Here is a 12,751-nt window from a genome sequence, read left to right as displayed (position 1 = left end):
AATGATCCAAAACATGTGAGCAACTCTTTGCAGAAATGATTCTCCAGACACAAAGTGACCCGTTTGACTCCACACACCCGAAGAAAACCTGCAGACAGACGGCCTGATTCCATGTTCGTCTGCAGAGTTCAACATTCCCCACAGGGTCAGTTTTCTGTAACTGGAGCTGCTGATTCCCGACCAAAATGACATCACTTTTCATAAACCTGCAGACTTCGGTTCTGTCCCAGAAAGAAGCAGCTTTAGCAGGAAAACAGAAGAAAGCTGCCATAAAAACCCTGAAAGAAACACTAATCAGCTTCATGACCCAAAAACCAACAAGCTCAGTTATTTTTCTTATTTAAATGCCTTTCTGCTGACTCTTTCCCCATCACAGGATGGAACTGCAGCTCTTTGAGCCAAATGTTTTTTCTCTTTAGCTAATCTCTTCAGCAGATTCCATAGAGGCTCAAAATGAGCAAATCGAGGAAGTTAGAGTCTAATAAAGGTGCATAGAGTGGCAGAGGATGACAGGCAGTCAGGTTTCAGACATGTTTCTGCAGGAAAACATCTCAGTGTCAGCAGGAATAAGTCGGAATGGGAAAAATCCAGGAGAGCCTGGAATCTGGCTCATTGAAAGGTCAAACATGTGAAAGTAACAAGCAGGGCAGAGAATGGCTTTGATTAGAGGGGATTTTTTACTACTATATTAAACAAAAAAAACCCACAAAAAAATACAACACAATATGCTTTGTTTACAGAAATTACAGACTTAGAAGTTAGATTCAGCTGAATCTAACTTCAGCTGAATCTGAAGTTAGATTCAGATTCAGCTGAATCTAACTTCAGCTGAATCTGAAGTTAGATTCAGATTCAGCTGAATCTAACTTCTAAGTCTTCTAAGAATTACAATGAGACAATGTAATTCATTTTACATTGTCTCAGTTATTTTGGCGTTCGTCTTGCCTCTTTTCTAGAATGGTGATAATACTGGGGTTGCCATGCTCTCCAAATATTAAAACACAAATTTATAATTGTACTAATTCTAATTTTTTTGTAAAAATCAGAATTCTGGATGATGCTAAAAGGTTTTTCCAGATTCAACTTTTTATTTGTAGACATTTTGGCCATTTTAGAAATTCTGGAAATTATCTTTACCCTTGTTGGACTTTTAATGTCCGTAAGCTCCAAACATCATTAAAATATTAAAAACCAGTCACTGTGTGAGAGTAATATGGCTGTTTTAGATATAATCCATATGGAAGCATTTGTGTTTAGAAATCCAGATTTTTAACTTGTTCAAAAGGAAACATGGATTAAATGTCTTTTTTGCACAATTATGACTAGAACTTTGTTTTTTTGTTTCTGGGATGTTGTAAGAGTCCAGAGGAGGAGTGAAGGTATAAGACAGTCCAAAGAAAACAAAAGTTTAGTTTCATAGCGCAACACTGACCTAAAGTACGCAGCTCTGTGGAGCGGCAGAGTGAAGAAATGAAAAACTCTGGGATGTTTTTGAGTTCTGAGTCTTGATCTCCAGAATTTCTGAAACTTTTTATTAAAAGGTTAGCTTTGAATTTTTACTGCATTTTTGCTAATTTCTCCAATAAACTCTTTACAGGGGAAAGTTAATTGGAAGGTAAAAAGCAGTTTGAAACTTTTATACCAACTTTTAAACCTTTGCAGTTGTATTTGCTTCAGCATGAAGTCAAACGCTGGGTGTTAGAGAGATATTGGAGAAAATAGTAACTTTTTTATGCTGAACTTTAAAGTCTTGCGACCAAGTTCAGTGACCTGCCTGATGGACCAGTAAACACGCAGCACATCTGACTCGCTCCAGGCTGGAAATGACCCATTCTGCTCAGACAAAAGCAGGAAAACCGCAGTTTGAATGCAGACGCAGAGAGATTCCACTCACCTGAAACTTCTCTGACTTCCTGCTCTTCTTCTTCTGCGCTGCTGTGCAGGATGAAAACCATTAGTTCCGGCTCTGGTCTCCACTCAAAACACCCACAGTCCCATGGTGTAGAGACAAACACAAAGGCAAGCCTCTGGTCAGAGAGAGGAGGTGAGACAGGAGGAGGAGACAGAGGACAGGCGCGCATGTCGCCCCCTGCTGGCTGAATGCAGAGACTGTGCTTTCTCTCTTAATTTTTATGTCCAATACTTAGAAGCTGAAAAAAACCCAATAAATAAATTATATGATAGAAAAATCTATTTATTTAAGAAACTTTACCACTAAGTGAAACAATTACGCACAGAGGGATGTTTGACAGACTTCATTTCTGTTAATTATGATGATTTTCCACTTACAGCTAATAAAAACATTTAAAATCTGAATATTACATCACATGAATGAGAAAAACAATTTAATACAGAAATGTAACCTGAGTGAGTGAAATGTTTGATTAATACCTGCTTAGAGGTTGTCCGTTTTGAAAAGGCGTCCAACAAATGAGTTTCATTGGAACACATTTAATTTATGGATAATGACTTTTGGTATATCATTTTGCATCAAACTGATAGTTGAAAAGCCAAATTAAGAACAATAAATATCTTTATTATTGACCTCATCTGTTTATTCAGTAATCTAGCAGCAAAAATGTTTTTGAATTGAACACGTTTATTTTGTCAAAATATGGTTTTTGATATATAAAGTAGTATATTGAACTGATGAACTAGTAAAAGCATTGCTTTAAGTCAATTTGGGATGTTTCATTCATTTACTGTGAAGAAGTTTATGATTTTTTAGATTCTGAATATAANGAGTCTCTCACACGGAAGAAGACTCGAGAAGCTTCAGACAGAATCTAAACATGTAAAGCGAGATTGGCGAAATGACGACCTTAATCTTTCTGCTTCTATCTGGGATACCAGCGGCTTTAACAGGTGAGTTAGAAAATGTACGGCTTTAAAAATGAGTGTAATTATAACAACTTTGTGTACAGTTTATGGTATTAAGTCCAGAGTGCAAAACATTTTACTTACTAACTTAGAAGATAATTCTCTAAAAATAACCAAATGGATGGCCTATTAAGACTTCATTTTATGTGTCGCTATGTGAAATTATATCATTATTATTTGACATTGTATATCTGAGTTCCTTATACCAAAAATGGCAGCAATTTATAGCAGTATTGCTACCTATGGGTAAGGCCACGCGTAAAATGGGCGTTTGTGTGTCTATCAGGTTTACACCACAGTTCAATAAATATTCTGGATAGAGTTTGTTAAAATACTGAAACCTGTTTGCATCCACAAACCTTGATGCTTATTGTTTAATATTTACTTCTTCTATAATAGCGTTTCTTCTGCCATTGTCTTTGGAACTTTCTCAGCCAAAATAAAATAAAGCACTCAATGTAACGAAGAATAATTAATCGTTTTTATATATTCTTTAATATTCACTTAGTTTACATGCAATTTTTCAAAGCGCAGAGTCTTCCTGCTGACTTTTTTCTCACTTTTTTCCTGCCCTACTCTTTTCTCTTTGGATAACCAAACAAACTGATTATTCAGTGTCTTTTAAGAAAAACATACTATACTTGTCATTGGCTCATCATATGTAGGCTACCCTGTACATAAAAAAAAGTTTTCTGTGATTATTTTTCACATCTAGCCTGCACTCACTTGTCAACTTTAGACAAGATGATATTAGTACATAATATACCAAGTGAATATGCCAAGTGAAATAATTTATGGACTGCTGCATTCTGTAATGATTAAGTTAAACAAGTGCAACGTAAAATCCCTGCAAACACAAAACAGCAACAATAACATCTAAAAGCTCAAAGATGAGTCGAAACATGTTTGACTCATGTTTGAATCAAATGTTTTTGACTCAAAGTCATGTTTGAGTCAGTGGAGACAGATATTCTAATATTTTCTGTAGTATTTCTGTTTTATTTGCTCCTTCTGCACTTCTGATACTCTTACACAGACTTCCACCTTGGCAGACCTGCTGCAGGATGCAGACAGGTGTTCAATGTACCATAAAACTTTGGTGCATGCGTTTTGATGTTAGTCTAGTGACGAACAAGACAATTGTATTATAATAATTAAGAAAACTTACCATACAAGTACTACAACTGGGGATTTTTAAAAACTAAAAAGCTGATAGACTACCAGAATTGGATCAATGTTTTGTTCAGAACCTGTAGCAGATGAATATTTAGCATCAAAGCACATATCAGAACATATCTGTGTGTAGAGGTTTATGGGATTGTTTGTGTGAATATTTATTACATATTGTGAAACATGTTGCTAGCTTGTTGTCCTGGAAGGATTCTGACATTAGTTTAACCTTTATTAGACTTACACATGAAAAACTGAGACCCACAACATAAAGTTGGTTTCAACTTGATTATTTTAGCCATCCGTTATTGAAGCAGTTTATCTGAATCAGAGTTAAGGTATTCTGTGCTGCTTGATTCATTTGCTGTTTAAATAATAAAATGGTATCGATGTCTCCATGCCCAGCTTCTATTTCCTTGTAAGCATAAAAAATTATGTTCAACAAAGACTCAAGAGAGACACTTCAACAGGTTGTTTTCAGGGGTGAAATCTGGCTTACACATATAGAAAGGTTTACTGTTGATTCAGTGTAAATTATGGAAAATTGTTTTATTTGGTAAATTCTGTGATTCTGGTCTGAATCCTAATAAGTATTAAGACTCCTAATATCTGGAAATGAAAAGTATATTGAAACTAAACTAATCACTATTTAGCAGATATTAAACATTTTGAAAAGTTAGATACATTTTTAGTGAGCTCATGTTGCTGCTAGATTAGTTAGTTTAAAGCCTCTTATCTGTCATGATCATACAGGTGTCGTCATGGACCCGCTGACTTACATGTAAGTGTTTTGAGGGCGACAGTTGAGGGGTTAAAAAGATGCATTTTTAGGCCGATAAATAATCAAAATATCAAAAACTAGGTGTATGTTCTATATTTTCTCAAATGTTACCTGATGGAACCTGATACCATGGGTCTATATTAGGTATGAGTGATAATATAGTAATTATACAATATTCAGAAATGTGCTTTTTCTTACAGTGACCCACTCTCTGAAGTATTTCTACACAGCATCTTCAGGAGTACCAAGCTTCCCATCATACGTGTCTGTTGGATTTGTGAATGATGTTCAGATAAGTTACTGTGACAGCAACATCAACAAAAACATTCCTAAACAGGATTGGATGAATAATGTGAGTTCAGAACATCCAAATTACTGGGAGGAGGAAACTCTGACATGTCGGGAAAAACAGAAAATCTTCAAAAAAAACATTAACATTGCAAAGCAACGCTTCAACCACACTGGAGGTTTGTTCATATTTTACTTCGCACATAATACATATTTTTCAAACATTGCTTATTGTCAAATTTCCGATGCAGTTTTTTACACACAGTGGTGTCAGTGATTATTTTACACATCGTTAGTTCTTGTGCATATAAAGTTATTTACTTGTTTCTAATCCAGTACATTTCAGCCCAGTGAATAGTCTTGCTGTATGTTACTCTGTAAAATGAAGTCTAGATCTTAGAAAACTGTTTTCATTTATATTCATATATAAAAACCTATATAATTAAATATTTGAAACACAAATCAAAGTGTTTCATTATTTGTTGCGGTTGTCTCATTGAAACTTATGAACACATGGTAAACTGTCCATGTTTTTCAGCTGACATAAATACAAACTTTATTTGTTCAAATGATTCTGTTTGTTTTCGATAGTCTATTACACTAAAATCATCTTTTTTGGGAGGAACTAATGGATTGTGTTTTTAACATTCTGATGCTGATTAAACTCTGTCTCTGTGTCTCAGGAGTTCACGTCTTCCAGCAGATGTATGGCTGTGAGTGGGATGATGAGACTGGAGAGGTCAGAGGTTATGATCAGATAGGTTATGATGGAGAGGATTTGATCATACTGGACCCATGGACACATCAATGGATCGCTCCAAAACCACAAGCTGACATCACCATACAAAAGTGGGATCATGATAGAAATGCTTTAGAACTTGAGAAGTCCTACTTAACTCAGACATGTGCTGAGTGGCTGCAGAAATATGTGAACTATGGGAGGAGCTCCATGATGAGAACAGGTATTACAAAGTTTTACATAGTTTTAATATTCACAAATTTTGTGTGAAATTTGTATTGAATAAAAATCACTATCACAGTTTCCATGCAACTTTTGGCCTTTTTTAACCTGTTTTTATTGCATTGTTCTGGCAGTCATTATCTTTTCCTTTCCACATTAGATGACCTCATTAAGAAATAAACTAATTAACCTTTTTCTGTAATTTGTATAAATTAGTTACAAACAATTGTAATTTATAATTATAAAAAAACTAAAAATGTTTGCTTTAAATATTCTCCAGATCTTCCTTCAGTTTCTTTCCTCCAGAAGTCGCCCTCCTCTGTGGTCAGTTGCCTCGCTACAGGTTTCTACCCCAACAGAGCTGAAATGTTCTGGAGGAAAGATGGAAAGGAGATTCATGATGGTGTGGATAAAGGAGAGATCCTCCCCAACAATGATGGGACCTTCCAGATGAGCGTTTATATCAATCTGTCATCTGTTCCACCTGAAGACTGGCCCAAGTACGAATGTGTGTTTCAGCTCTCTGGAGTCAATGCAGACGTCATCCATAGACCTGAAAAAAGAAGAATATTGACCAATAAATGTAAGTAACTGTATAAAATGCCAGTTTTACTTATTGGTAAATACTTGCTGATTAAAATGTTCTGTCTGCCTTGCTTGTGTTTTTCAATCAACATTCAGTTTTAGGGCTTAGAATCAGAAGCTTTCTGTTTCTGCAATCAGTATATAAACCTGTGCCATAACATGATTTTCTGGATTTTTTGCAATATTATTGAATTAGCCATTCATGATTATAGTAGCTGAAATAAAATGCATTGAAGCACAGAAACCAGAAAAAAGCAAAAGGAACAAAGTTAAAACTAGTCAAGGTGTTTAGACAAACTGAGAAAAAATATAAGAAAAAACCTCTGAATCTACATGAGTGTGACCTGGTTTGTCTTCAACAGCAAACACCGGCTACGTGGAGATTGCTGTTGGAGCTTTGGTTGCCCTTGGTGTCATCAGTGTGATTTTTATTGGTTGGGTTGTATTCTTTCTTCGCAAGAAGTGTAAAGGTGAGAGTCTGCTACTTTGCCTTCCTTTTTTGGTATTTTGTTGACCTTTAAATAGAAATAGACCTGATTTAAACTTTAATATTTATATATCTATATATTATTTAGGCAAATGATATATAGATCTAATCTAAGGCAAAACGATGTATGTTTTGAATAGAATAGGTTGAGTCCAAGTAAGACTTCTTGCTCTAAAAGTGGCTTGACTTAGGTCCATAAAAAAAATTAAGTAATGAAAAAACTTCAGAAAACTTAAAGAATGACAGCTTTATTTTATTCAGTACACATGAATTTCATCCTTTTTTATTTTAGTTGTGGTATTTGGTGCAGACAATCAGTAATTTTGTTTATTTGGGAACCAAAATTTGAGAGAAGAGTGGTAAATATGATGAGATAACATTTATTCTGTAGTGGAAGATGTAAATATTAATTTCAGTCTAAAGCATCAAACATTCAAGCTGTACAGGCTATTCATTACTGGATATCACCAGAGATTAACTTCAGTTCATTCTCATAAAAGTACAAAAGTCAGTCAATTAGCATACCCTGAGTTGCTGCCTAGTGGGTTACTCGGGACAAGCGGTGGTGAAGTGTGTGACAGGTTTAGTGGAGATACATGCAGGCAGACAGACCACAACAGGTTGTATTCCAGGAATGCAGATAATGCTTACAAAACTCAAGTGTAGCTTTAAGAACGAACTGCAAAATAAATTTTCTCCATACCACCCTGTTGCAACAAATCAGGGGCAGAGTTCTTCCCCTTTCTCTCCACCTCATGCCTCTCCCCCCCTCCCCACACATGCACATCATCCTCCTGCCCAACTCAACTTCATCCCACGCTCACTTTCTCTTTTTCTTAATAAAAGTAAAAAATTTTATACATACACAATTCATCAGCTACAACACAGTTTTAGGCTGTTGTTTACAATCTTGTTACTAAAGTTAAAAGCAGAAAATTAGGAGAGGAGGGGAAATAAAGGAAGACAGTAAGTATGTATAATTGGACAAAAGAGGAAAAGTATCAGATATGCATAGGAACACACTGCCTGATTTTCACTGAAAAATTTTGCAACTTTTTGATATTCTTAAGGCAGTCTTTGGTTGACTTCTCTCCATTTGCTGCCCTGAGGAACCACAGACCATCAATTAAAGCTCAGGACAAGAGATTTTCTTTCACCTCTAAAATTTTGTTCTAATTGATTGTGAGAGGACCTATTATAACAGTGTGAACCTGGCATAATACTGTAGTTGCATCAAAAGAAATGTATTTTGTTACTGAAAATGAAAATTTACATTTTACATTTTTATTTTCTAGATGCTCAAGATGCCAAATCTCCAACGTCATCTTTATATAGTGACAAATCAGGCAATAGCCAAGGAAGTGCCACATCACATGAACCAATGTTAACAAGGTAACTTCAGTCTTATAGCTGGCCTCTGTTTCAGTGCCTTGTATGCATGATGCTAGCCTGGTAAACAACCAGTTTCCTGCACTATGCATTGCTTTGTCCATGCAGTCTGGGCTCTCGGCTACTGAGAAGCGATTGCTTACTGGAGGTGTGGACTCTGTTCAAGTTTTAAATGTTTCCCAATCACTAATATTTGGCCGTAATGCCTGTAATGCACCAGTTCAACACTAAGAAGCTTACTGGTAATTGGCTGGGCTGTAAACAACCGTACTCCACTGTAAAAAGGTGGATTTTGATGTTAATTATTTGTGGCCAAATAAGTGTGGCCAACATGGACTGAATGGATTCATTACTTTCCTCTGCTACCATTGATAAATCTGCAGGCAAAAACTACAATTCTAAAACATATCTAATATGCAGATTAGCACAGGAAGATGATGGCCAGGCTAGCATGATGCAAGCAGTGTATGACATAGGTACATGGAAAACTTGTATAAATAACATTTCTGCCCTTTTAACTGTCTCAACAGCAAAAAGAAAACTACCAAACGAAGACTTTGAACACCAATATCTAAAGGCACCAAAGTCAGCCTTTTCCCTCGATTTCGTTAAAGCAGCAGATCTACATATTCAATTAGTTGTTTTATGTTGTTTCAAATATTATTTCTGTATGAGGTTTTGAGAATAGGTTAATCTCTTTTGCTTTTTGATTTATAGTAAAATCCAATCAAGATCTAAGAATAAAAAAATATTTTTGCCATAGTAATGTCAGGATGGACTTGATGCTGTTTTCCTGTTGACTCAGCAGACATTTCAAACTAAAACTTTAAGGTTTAAAAACATAATAAAACATACAGTCTGCAACATGAGTTTGTGGGAAATGGTTGTTAATTCACTAAGTTTTTCTATTTGTTTTCATTTTCCAACAGTTGATCTTTTGACTTAATGGCTTTTTTGGGGTGTTAATTTTTTTTTATATAATATGTATTTCATATTAAAATAAATGAATACATATAATAAATGAATATACCTATAAATAAATGAATATACCTATATATAGGAATAAAATCTTGAATTAGACTTGGAGCTTCTTTTGCTTCTTTTTGTTTATTTGTTCAGTTTCATACTGTGACCTATTTGAGTTCTGAAAATACTGAATAATTGCTGATTGTTTTTGAAATCAATAAAATTATTTAAAAATTAATCATAAATGTTAGATTTATGATTCATCTTAGCAGAGCAAATATCTCTGCAAGATCTGTTGAAAATATTCTGTTGCCACTTTAGAAAATAGAGATATGTACAGTGGGTATGGAAAGTATTCAGATGCTCTTTCTCGATTCTGTGGGTGGTGGTGCATGGCCGTTCTTAGTTGGTGGAGCGATTTGTCTGGTTAATTCCGATAACGAACGAGACTCCGGCATGCTAACTAGTTACGCGGCCCCCGTGCGGTCGGCGTCCAACTTCTTAGAGGGACAAGTGGCGTTCAGCCACGCGAGATTGAGCAATAACAGGTCTGATTTTGCAGACCTGCTGCGCATATGGGTACTGGCGCGAGGTTCACACCTTCTCAAGGGCCAATGAGAGCTCACCAGACCCCGCCAGAACTGCAACGCTTTCCAGGGCACGAGCCCCTCTATCAGGGCGAACCCCATTCCAGGGCGCCCTGCCCTTCACAAAGAAAAGGGAACTCTTCCTGGGGCTCGCTCCCACCAGCTTCTCCAGGTAACAACCCTCCACAACCTCAGCCTCCACTGGAGAACCAGGAATTACCAGGGCACCAGCCGAATCTGCGTACCCACACTTAAGCAACCTTCCACAAACTACACAACCAGTGTGCAAAGAGCTGCTTCCAGGAAATGAAGACAAGAAGAAGATCTCCTGTTTTCAGAGCATTACAGGAAGACTATTACGAAGGAGATGGCTGACATAATCAAAGCAAAAAATGTTACTGTTGAAAGAACCTATTTTCTTAAGTTAAAGAATAAGTAATTCTGTTTTAGTTTTTCAATCAGCATTTCAGAGTAACAATATACTGACCAGACGTTAAACCCTCTGTTATCTTAGAACAAGTTATCTTTTGTTTTATTCCAATGTACAAAGGGTTTGTTCTACAGTTATGATGGTAGTTATAAGTAGTCCAGTGTGTTTCACTTCATTTGAGGTAAGACTTAATATCAATAACTCTGTTAGCATTGCATTTGACACTGTAATACTAAATTACATCTTTATAATTGTTGCTACTAGTTTCAATTTACTTGAGGTAAAAGTTAATATTAATGACACTGTAATGACACTTAATGACATATTCATAACTGGTGCTACTTGTTCCACTTTAGTTGATGTAAAAGAAATTGTTAATGAGTCTGTTATTAAATCATTTGACCGTGTAATAAAGCTTAGTGAAATCTTTATTGCTTGTCCTTCTTGTTTTGCTTAATTTCAGGGAGTGGAAATATTAATCATTGTTTTGTTAAAGCTTTTGCTAGTGTAATAATTAAATCATTATGACTAGTATTATGACAAATTTATGTTAGATCATTATTTCTTGGTTAATGTCAAGTTGTCATAACAAAGACATTTTGAATAATGTCAACTTTGTATTAAAAGTGTCATGATTTAGGAAATGAGACTTTATGACAACAGTCATAAATATTCATGAAGACTTATTGATGTTCATGACAGGTGTTATGTCATGTTTATGACAGTGTCATGACAGTCTTATTCAACCCCCTTCAAATAAAAGTGTTACCAATTAATAACTGCTAGATGATGTTGAGACAAGAAAAAAAAATGATGCCAGTATTGTTTTGGTTCCCACAAGCTACAATTTTTTCTTTCCCACTGTTTCTTTTTTTATAAATTTTTATAAATTAATTTTTATATTCCTATTTTTAGAATTGGATATTACCTTAATATCTGTAACATGCATAATTGCATATAAAATATGGATAGAACTTCAAAGAAGTTCCTTTGAAAGGGGAAATTCATATTTCCAACTCTTCCTGTTTTTTTGCCAGACTCTCTTTAGAAGGGAAGAGGAGGACAGATCTTTTCAACTTGTTATAAGAATTTAGAAATAAAATGGCAAAATGAGCATAATTTATTTTCTCCTGGTTTTACAAGGAATACACAGCACAATAGCAGGTGAGTCAGAATATATAAATCTGTTTACTCTAAAAACATGTAATTCTTGGGAAAATTTCTGATGTTTGTTAATATTTAACTCACTTTTTTGGGAAAAATATAATTGAAAGATTCTTTAAGCAGCTAATTTAATATTTATGTAGGGCAGTGGATGGGTTTTATCCAAAATAGAAGCATATTGCTCTGCCACACCAAGTACATTGTATGTAAAATGGGCTCTGACAAGTTTATGAAGATTAGAATGTTGTGTAGTCTTATTCACCCCCCTTCAAATAAAGTGTTACTGAAATGCAAAGTAAATTGGAACATTTTCTCTATTTACTGTTGCTCAAACAGTAAATAGAGAAAATTTTCCAATCTGACCTGGAACCTGGAAAAAAGTAAGCAGGAAAAAACATTGTACTACAACACATTTTTGCTTAGCATATTGTTGTCATGTTTCTGTGTATTTATTTTTAGAGTTTTTTGTCTTCAGTTTGCTCCCTGTGTCTCTGTCTCGGCGTCTTCCCTGTTGATTGTTTCCCAGGTGTGTCTCATTCCCTTGATTACCCGTGTGTATTTAAACCCACCTGTTGTCTTTGTCTCTTGTTGGATCCTTGTCATTTGTTACCGGTTCCCTCGTGCCGTCAGTTGCTCCTCCGTGCTGTTCCCCGTTGTTCCATACTTGGATTAATATCATTAAATTCATCATTTTTCACCTATCTCCTGGGTCCGCCTGCTTTCATCCTCACCACCTCAACCCCTCGTCACGACAATTGTTAGGATTTTTGTGTTATCATTTTTACATTTATAATATATTACTATATAGACTAATGTAATATTCATTTAGAGGTGTTTGACCTTTTCATAGTCTGTGTCAAGACTTTTTACTGCTGTGTTGAATATGTTTGGAACCAAGTATCTCTGCTGCAAGATAACCGATTACTCCCTCCAACCTTGAGAGAAATCTCTCCCAAGAGAAAGAACCAGATGACCTGTGTGTAGACAAAGTTTGCTTTCTGTCTCTTCTCTTTTTATCTCTTTCCTTTTCCAAAATAAAAGGCCAGCTCTGGTGGAGAGAGGG

General features: G+C 35.5%; 1 protein-coding gene across 2 annotated transcripts; it reads left to right on the top strand.

Annotated features, from left to right (window-relative positions):
- The first annotated feature begins 2,729 nt into the window (after window positions 1-2,729).
- Window positions 2,730-10,047, top strand: LOC106935470 (major histocompatibility complex class I-related gene protein). 2 transcript variants are annotated; one of them, XM_015015951.1, is made up of 7 exons: window positions 2,730-2,865; window positions 5,032-5,298; window positions 5,803-6,081; window positions 6,361-6,663; window positions 7,028-7,135; window positions 8,448-8,544; window positions 9,072-10,047. In XM_015015951.1, exons 1-7 carry the CDS (start codon window positions 2,814-2,816, stop codon window positions 9,100-9,102), a joined length of 1,137 nt encoding a protein of 378 aa, XP_014871437.1. In that variant the 5' UTR covers window positions 2,730-2,813; the 3' UTR covers window positions 9,103-10,047. The 2 variants fall into 2 exon arrangements, with proteins under 2 accessions (XP_014871437.1, XP_014871436.1); XM_015015950.1 differs by having other exon boundaries at window positions 7,025-7,135.
- The last annotated feature ends 2,704 nt before the right edge of the window (window positions 10,048-12,751 follow it).

The sequence above is a fragment of the Poecilia latipinna genome, unplaced genomic scaffold, assembly GCF_001443285.1.
Source record: "Poecilia latipinna isolate Pla-1442-1.1 unplaced genomic scaffold, P_latipinna-1.0 Scaffold1968, whole genome shotgun sequence".
Lineage (NCBI taxonomy): Eukaryota > Metazoa > Chordata > Actinopteri > Cyprinodontiformes > Poeciliidae > Poecilia > Poecilia latipinna.
Note: the sequence above shows the minus strand (reverse complement) of the source record. Positions and strands in the feature narration are given on the sequence as shown.